At 41.3% G+C, this 8,388-nt stretch overlaps 1 protein-coding gene across 1 annotated transcript; it reads left to right on the forward strand.

Moving 5' to 3' along the window:
* Positions 1-3,048: 3,048 nt before the first annotated feature.
* Positions 3,049-6,363, forward strand: LOC115151046 (zinc finger protein 90). Its single transcript, XM_029694979.1, has 2 exons — positions 3,049-3,307; positions 3,756-6,363. The coding sequence occupies exons 1-2, from the start codon at positions 3,127-3,129 to the stop codon at positions 4,676-4,678; spliced, it is 1,104 nt and encodes a 367-aa protein (XP_029550839.1). The 5' UTR covers positions 3,049-3,126; the 3' UTR covers positions 4,679-6,363.
* Positions 6,364-8,388: the final 2,025 nt, after the last annotated feature.

Raw genomic sequence — 8,388 nt, forward strand, 5'->3', positions numbered from 1 at the left:
GTAGCTACGGTTAGCTAGCTATATAAAGGAATGAACGACGACAATATGAGCTTGTCATGCGGCCCTGCATGGCGAGTAAAATGCAATAACTAGAAACAAGTGAGTGTTCTCCAGTCCAAAGTTTTAGATAGTTCACGTTATCGGTGTTATCGGTGTTAGCTAGCTAGCTACATTAGTTACTGTAGCTAGCAACCGTCCTTAAATTAACGTTATCACAACTCCGAAGCCCGATAGCATAAACTTGATTTAACGTAATTGCATTTTAATCTAATATGTGTGATAGTTAACGGTAGATAGCTAGCAAACTAACGCTAGATTAATTTCAGCTATAGCTAAACTAACGTTACCGTTAGCTATACAGGCGACCGACGGTACGGTAGTTAGCTAGCTAGCTAGAGTAGATGATATAACGTTAGCGATGATATTTTAACGTTAATGTTAGTTAGCGTTTACAAACTTTTAGCAAGTTGCAAATTAGATGTAATAATAATAATAGATAATTACCCAATTTGACAGTTAACGTTAGCTTCTTCACCTTCAACGAGTAACTACTGGCAACACAGGCAAACAAACAGTCAAATAATTCTGAGCCTTGCCTGAGTGCTAGCTTTGATCATGTCTGTACTGTCTTTTTCTGATAGTCTTCTATTTACCTGTAGATGACAACCCTCAATTATTTTTATTTATTTTTATTATTTCAATACATTTATTTTATTGGAATTATATGACTGGATAATTTGATGTGGTGGCTGCATGCATTCTATACCGGATCAGTTTGTAATTTAAGACTATTTCGTAAAATTGCTTTATTAATCCTAGTCCAGATCTCCCCATTTTTTAAATAAAATTTCTTCCTTTTGGCATTTTTTTTATAAAATGTTCTTCCATTTGGCATCACAGCATCTTTTAGTAATTGTAAGATTTGCATAATTTTTTAAAAAGTGTACGAGTAAAATGTGGTGGGGGAAAATGGTGGGTGTCAAATGTGGTCTCTCGCTTGAGAATCCCGTTTGAGAACCCATTGACTTCTCAAGTGTTAAGCATTGATATAAGATGCAATGTGGATGGATGATTCAGTGATTTCATTTCACATTGTCAACTCATTTCTTCGGATTTCTTATCTTCTACACAGTTCAGTAGAGGTGGCCACTTGGTTTATAATTTGCCAAATTGACTCCTGCGCTTTTATTCATTTATTTAAGCCTATAGGCTTTATACAGATTTTAGGATAAAAATATTGCCAACCATGACCCGATAATGTTTGGGTATGCTATGCCTAAAATATGTGAAACGTAGGTGAGGCATGATTATGCATTGAGAGAAGGCAGCCATTCAAGCAAGTTGCATTTTAGGCGTTCTCTGCCGGTCGGTAGTTATTTTTGCATTGACTTGCATGTAAACCAAAACTGCCCAAGTGATGGTTGATAGTTCCAGAACCTTGGTTTCTAGGGACGCTGTCCATGGTTCTGAAAACATGAAAACAGCTCACGTCTGGTCTGTGCATAGAATGTCAGATCAAAACATTGTATAGGGCTCGCTGTCCATGGATCTGAAAATAGCGCTGAAACGTTGTAGCAAATACATTTGATACAGCAGATCAGAACAGAAACAACAATAATTATTTGGCCCGGATGGTCCAGCATCAACAGTTATTTATTTATGATACTGAATTGCACATTTTCACTGGGCAGAAGTCGTTCCCCTAGGTTCTCATACATGCAGCCACAACGATACTCTCTGTCTCTTTCCATTGTATTTTTGTGGTTCTTAGTTTCTTCATTTTTATATTTTATCACGAATGAGTCTGTCTTCAGTTTGCGATTTCCTTCATTGCCTCTTCGGCCAAAGTGCAACTGCTAATCAAACAACACCTTATTCAGGTGGCGTTGAAACTCCGGAGAATATTACCCATCTACTGTTTTGCAACAGTTGACAGATCGATGTTTATCCCCTTTTGTGACAGCCATTCCAGAAAGCACTTCACGGCCCAGTTGGTTTGTCTTGATGTGGCTAGCTTCTTAATTTCTCTCATTTTCTATGTCGTCAATAGCAGTGCTAACGTTACTGATTTCTGCATCTCTAATGTTAAAGCTAATGTTTTTCTCATTTTCAAAAGCTGCATTCACCCAATTGTGTGTGGTTATCCTTAGATTTATTCTTCAGACTTGCCCAATTTTGTCTTGTCGATAACATTTGCTCTGGATAAATCCGGTTCTGAAGTGTCTTAACAACATTAAACCAACATATTTAGACTGACTTAAAGTGTCCAGAAATGTTTTATTCGCGTGATATGCAAATATACTTAATGAGATCGCCATATTTGCATATTTTAATAAGACATTTCAGGAAAATTATATTACAAAAACGTATTACTTGTGTCTACATTAAAATGGTAAAAGTGGATTGTGATATGATTATGGGGGGAAATGACCCTATTAGGGTGTGGTACCTGGCCTTAAAAAAAATGTTGTCTTCCTCTTGTGAAAGTTCAATTCCAAATGTTTCCTACACCGTATCGCAAGCGAGGCGTATTTGTGTTTAGACAGAGCGTTTGGGCAGTGTCGAAGCCTTGTTGCAAAAAGGGATGTAGAATGACGACTGTAACGCACGCAATGGAATTTTAGTAATTATAAGGGCCATATACAACATTGAGTTAATATTTTTTTATTTCATCTTTATTTAACTAGGCAAGTCAGTTAAGAACAAATTCTTATTTACAATGACGGCCTTCACCGGCCAAACCTGACGACGCTGGGCAAATTGTGCGCCGCCCTATGGGACTCCCAATCACGGCCGGTTGTGATACAGCCTGGAGGTAAGATGGTAAACATTTTTCTAGCTCTTGTAAAAATAAAAATAAACTCGCTGCATAAGGAGTTGACTGTATTGTGTACTTATACACTGGTATTTCTTTTTGCTAAATCTTGAATGTATTCCATTGATAACAATAATACCCAAATAGGCTATGAGCTGAACATATGTATTTTGGCCCCATTAGATTAAGGGCCTCGTGTTTTCCTATTATTACGGTAACCGCGGGCATTCCGTGTCACGTGATCAACGAGAGCATCTTTTTGGTCCATTTTGGATGATAGCTGAGTCCTTGTAGCTAACCACGACCCGAAAATGACAAAATTGCAGTTTTTAAACGTATTTTTGACCGAGCGGCTTATGCTCGCTGCCCAGGAGATCTACAAATCTGTCGAAGACACGATTTTGGAATACCAAGAGGAGATTGCGCTCAGGGAGAGGGAGAACGACCATCTGAGACGCAGACTCCGAGACGCTGGGATTGAAATATGGCCAGGTTAGTAGCTAGCGTAGGCTATTATGCTAACGTTAAAGTTAGCGCCGAAGCCGCACGCTAAACCAAATTGGTTGCTACACTGTTGTAACGTTACATGCATTGCCAAGCAACTAAAAGGCAATACTACTTTTTTTTGACAACCTTGTATTAATGTTGCGAGAACTAACTAACGTTAGCTAATTAATGTTTTTCAGAAAACTAATAATGGTAGCTACGCTAACGTAGCTCCTTCACGTAACTAGCTAACTAGCCACCTTTGTTCGTTAGCCAGCTAACTAGCTAGCCAACAAGTTATCTAGCTAGCTGCAGAGATTCAGACTCATTTGACTCAGCTGTTTTGTTTATCATTTCTGAAATCTAGTTCCTTTGATACGTAAATGTAGTTGATAGTGTTTTTCCTCGATCGTAAACCATATGACTGCCAAGTCCCTCCCTCTCTTCCATCCAGACCGTCAGTCTATGGCACAATTGGAGGAGGAGGATGGCGAGCATCCTCGCCGGGAGTGGAGCCCCAGCATGGGCCATGAGGAGCGAGTCCCCATCCTGATCAAGGAGAAACGGGAGCTCAGGTCCAGCCAGGGGGACGAGCAACTCCGGGGCCACGGCTCCTGCAGCACCCCAGAGTCCATGTTCACTCCTCCCCGCGTCACCAACGAATACCCCCAGGACCCTCCCCACTCCTCTAACCTGCCCCAGAACCCGTCGGTGGAGAACAGAGAGCGGGACCCTGGTCCCAGAAGCTCATCCAGACATGTCAAGTCAGAAGTGTCCCACAGAGGCTCATCATCATCATCTTCGTCCAACAGCGTCCCGCAGCCCCTCGCCACAGTCAACCCCAACTGCTCCAACGAGAACAACATTGACATCATTGGAGTGGAGAACGGAGGACAGATGTTGGTGTCTGGGTCTAAAGGACGAGCTGGTGGGAGCAGAGGTCAGGGCTCCCACTTAGGTGACCAGGGCAGTAACGCGGCCGCAGAGTGTGGAAAATCCCCCCTCCAGGTGCACGTGTCATCGTTCTGCTGCAAGGTGTGTGGGGAGGCATTCAGCCACGTTGGACACCTGCATGTCCATGTCCAGGTGCACACTCGGGAGAAGCCGTACCGCTGCGGGGTGTGTGGGAAGTGTTGCAGCTCCTCCGGCAGGCTCCAGGAGCACGCCAGGAGTCACACTGGAGAGAAGCCATTCCGCTGCCAGATCTGTGGGAAGGGATTCACCCAGATGGCCCATTTGAAGGTCCACATGCGGATCCACACTGGAGAGAAACCATACAGCTGCCCAGTGTGTGGAAAGTGCTTCAGCCGCTCCGACAAAATCAAACGTCATCTCCAGACCCACAGCCGTGAGGGCACTTACTTCTCAGGGCAGTAAGATGAGGGAGACCACCGGTGGTTGTGGGTGGTTGTTAATGAGCGACTGAATCTGTTTGAATGAATGAATTACTGATTATGGGCCATTTTTTAAAAGCTAAAATTGCTGCCATTAAGACGGCTTGTTATTTTTCTCTTTCTCTCAAAGAGCTAGAGATTCTGCGACTTTCTTAGAGAATGTTTTATCTCCTAGTTAACACTTCTCGCCATGCCATAGTTTCTCTCTCATGCAGTAGATTTGTATAGTCGATTTAGTGTGTCCATTTACTTTTTGTACTTGTCACTGAATGGGATCATAGGGAATCTTTAAACACCAAATTGAACTATTTAGTAGCTAGTCTTTCTGAATGATTTAGTCTTTACTTTTAGTAATGAACTTGGTAGCATGATGATAATGAAGTCTTCCACTATGCGCCTTGAAACGGAGATGCATTCAGGCTTATAACAATAAGCAGCATTCCAAAACTTGGTGGTCTTGCCCCAGACGATTCGCACAGGGCTAATTTACACATTTAAAAAAAAAAAAGTTTTTTTTCCTCAATTTTTTTAAAATAAAGTATCACAGCTTCTTCTAAAACCCACAAATCTTATTTCCTCAGTCAGCTGGCTGAAATACGTAAGATGTTTTTATTTGTAATTCTATTTAAATGGCTAACCGTATGGGCATTGTCTAAACAGTTGTCCATTCCTTGAGTTTACAAATATGAATATAAGTACACATATTCACCATTTGTTAGTTAGGGTCAGGTAGGTTTAGCAATAGCCCTGCCTGCTCGATTCAAGGTTTCTGTACGGTTAGTCACCAAAAGCCTCCCTGATACAACTGATGTTAAAGGACCATTTGCCTCTCTCCTTTGTCATCGTTGCAGAACTGTGTACTGCCACCTGAATTTCAGTCAACTAACTTATCTTACAATAAAAACATACTTATCAGTGAGGATTCAATGCAGACTGCTATTTTGCAAGATAAATGTTGCCTTGATAAGGATTGTTTTCTAATTCTGTATATGACCACTATCTATCCCCCACCTCTGATGCATATAGTGTGTGTGTCCTCTCTATGACCCGCACTACAGAATTTGACCAACAGATTCCCCAGCTGAGCCATACAGTATTACCCTGTATCTGAGCTGCTTGTTCCCGATTGTTGGTCCTGAGCTCAGCACTGCACATACTGTAATATTCACTATAGTAAAGATCTGTTCTTGATGTCCAGTTGTTTATAAGTGTAACATATGTTTTGTTATAGACAGATCAAGCCTACTCCTGGAATAAAAAGCACTTTAGATAGTTTATATTGCAAGTGCTTGTAATCTAGGGGTAGACTTAATCCAAGTCTTTACCTTTTTAGAAGTTTTTATCAGAACTTGAGCAGTGCCTAGCTGAGAACGAGGCTAATGAACAAGCAGTAGGCCTATGGCCCGGACCAGAAACAAACCATTGTCCCATCCCCTAGGCAAGTGTCTTGGGCAATAGGTGCTTGGGGTTGTTACTAGTAGACAGGGTCTTTATCTCCTCTCAGGACTGAGGCTACTACAGTAGGCCCTCTAATTTAACCAGCATTCCTCCCCCTCCTCTCCCACACAGTTTATTCTGGGACACCGCTGCTCCCACACACACATTACTGTACAGTGTTGTATCATTATGTAATAAATGTAATTTTTTAAATAAAGTAGTCTTTGAGTACCTCGTCTAAATTGTCAGGTTCCTTCTACACAAGGCATAGCTGAGCTTTAGATTGAATAGTGTTAGAGTGCATTATCTGACAGCGGATCAAATGAAAGTTTGTTTGAACACATTGACCAACCTTAACCTAGAAGTACATTGTAACAAACTTAACTTTTATATCTTATGTTTAACTCTATTGTTGGAAAAGGACATGTGAGTAAAAGTTTCACCGTTAATCTACACCTGTTGTCTTTGAAACATGTGACACATTTTTTTTGATTTCGATAGCCACTGCAGAGAAGCTCAATCCCCAATCAAGATGGTGCTACCCATGCCTATCCAATCCTTTCTGATCTACAAAAGTGGTTAGGGCTTGATTTGGGATTCAGGGTTTAGGTATCACATACATTCTGGAATAGATGTATCTATAGAGCCTCACAGCGGAGGTGTCAAAACCTAGCGGAAAAACAGGGAAATGGGTACAATTGTTTTTCCAGCATTCATTTTTCACATAGGGGATTTTAGAAATACTCCAAAGGCTGTGTTTTGTGTAGGCGTACGTACCCAGGCGTGATGTTTTGATAACCATGTAAATCTCTCGGACATGGTGACTTATCAATATAGTTGGCTCTATTTACTCTGATTTGAAAATGCTAATTAGTGTCAAAGCATGATGCAAAACTACAAATCCCTGCATGTCATCTCTAGCTGACATCTTAGCTAACAGGTATCGTGTCAATTTAAAACGTGCACAAAACAGTTCACAGAATTGTCCCTCTTAAAGAAATGTAGACAATCCAGATATTCTTACCTTTGCCTCGATTTGGCAGTCTTGCCCAGATCGTGGCATTTGTAGTTCTTTAATGATAGCCACATTAGGAGCTAATTTGTATTTCATTTTTGGGGGTAAATACAGGTGAATATATTGACAAGTCACCTTTTCCTAGAAATTTACAAGGCTATCAAAACGTCATGCCAGGGTAAGCCTACATGAAACACAGACCTTATTTTAAGTGTTTCTAAAATCACCTGTGGGAAAAACGATTGGAACCCTGTTAGATCACTAGGTTTTATGGGTATTATGACTGATACTGTGGTACTCTACTAATCTATTGTATTCCATGTGCTAATTCATTTGTCTCTGATGGTACAATTATTTCAACTGCCCCAGGTTCTCAAGTACTTACGGTAACTAACAGCGGGCCAATTTCTGATTGCGTCACCAGCAAGCGTCACATTCGCAAAGCGTTTTGTTGTGTCGAAGATTATCTATTATATTGACAAGATGGTCTACAGACCGATTTAACAATGGAAATACATGGAAACAGTCTAGATCTAGCCCATGATTTAATGTAGGAAACATCCCAGGAGGTTTGTGGCCCCTTATTGGGGTGCACGGGCTAGTGGTAACAGCTGGAGCGGCATGAGTGGAATGGTATTGTAATGAAACAGGCAGGGAGCAGGTCTCGAACCCTCAACCTTCTAGCCCGAAGTCCAGCGCGCTATCGACTGTGCCCCAAAAGCATGCTCAAGCGGCAGTGTCGATATCCACGCTTATAAACCCAGGTTAGTTTCAATTTATTTGCTGTTCCATTCCAGCCATTATTATGAGCCGCCATCCCCTCAGCAGCCGCCACTGATTTCAATAAACAACCAGAAGTTGGAACCGGTTCAGGGAACGAAAGTGATCTCTAGTGTTCCAGAACAGAACCGTTATAGTGAAATCTTGAGAACCGGTTAATAATGTTATTTTTTTGTAAAAAAAAATATATTCCTAATGTCTAGTATACAATTTTGTAATTCGGTGAAGTTATGACGCTAGTAATAGCCTAAACCACACGTGTCAAACTAATTCCACGGAGGGTCGAGTTTCTAAAGAATTCCACTCACCTGGTTATCTAGGTTTTATTTGAAAGGAAAAACCAAAAAACCTACAGACCCTCAGCCGTCCGCTTCAAGCCAAGCCTCCTCCATGTCCACTCTTTTCTCTCTCCCCACCCGTGAAATTTCAGTCGCATCTCAGCCCTGCACTTATTTGTCCAT

Source organism: Salmo trutta, chromosome 16 (assembly GCF_901001165.1).
Source record: "Salmo trutta chromosome 16, fSalTru1.1, whole genome shotgun sequence".
NCBI lineage: Eukaryota > Metazoa > Chordata > Actinopteri > Salmoniformes > Salmonidae > Salmo > Salmo trutta.

Excerpts from the sequence above, each read along its gene's own strand:
- LOC115151046 (XM_029694979.1), top strand. The coding sequence starts at position 3,127 with ATGACAAAATTGCAGTTTTTAAACGTATTTTTGACCGAGCGGCTTATG. Across the intron at positions 3,308-3,755 it reads TGGGATTGAAATATGGCCAG|ACCGTCAGTCTATGGCACAA; the intron begins GTTAGTAGCTAG and ends TCTTCCATCCAG.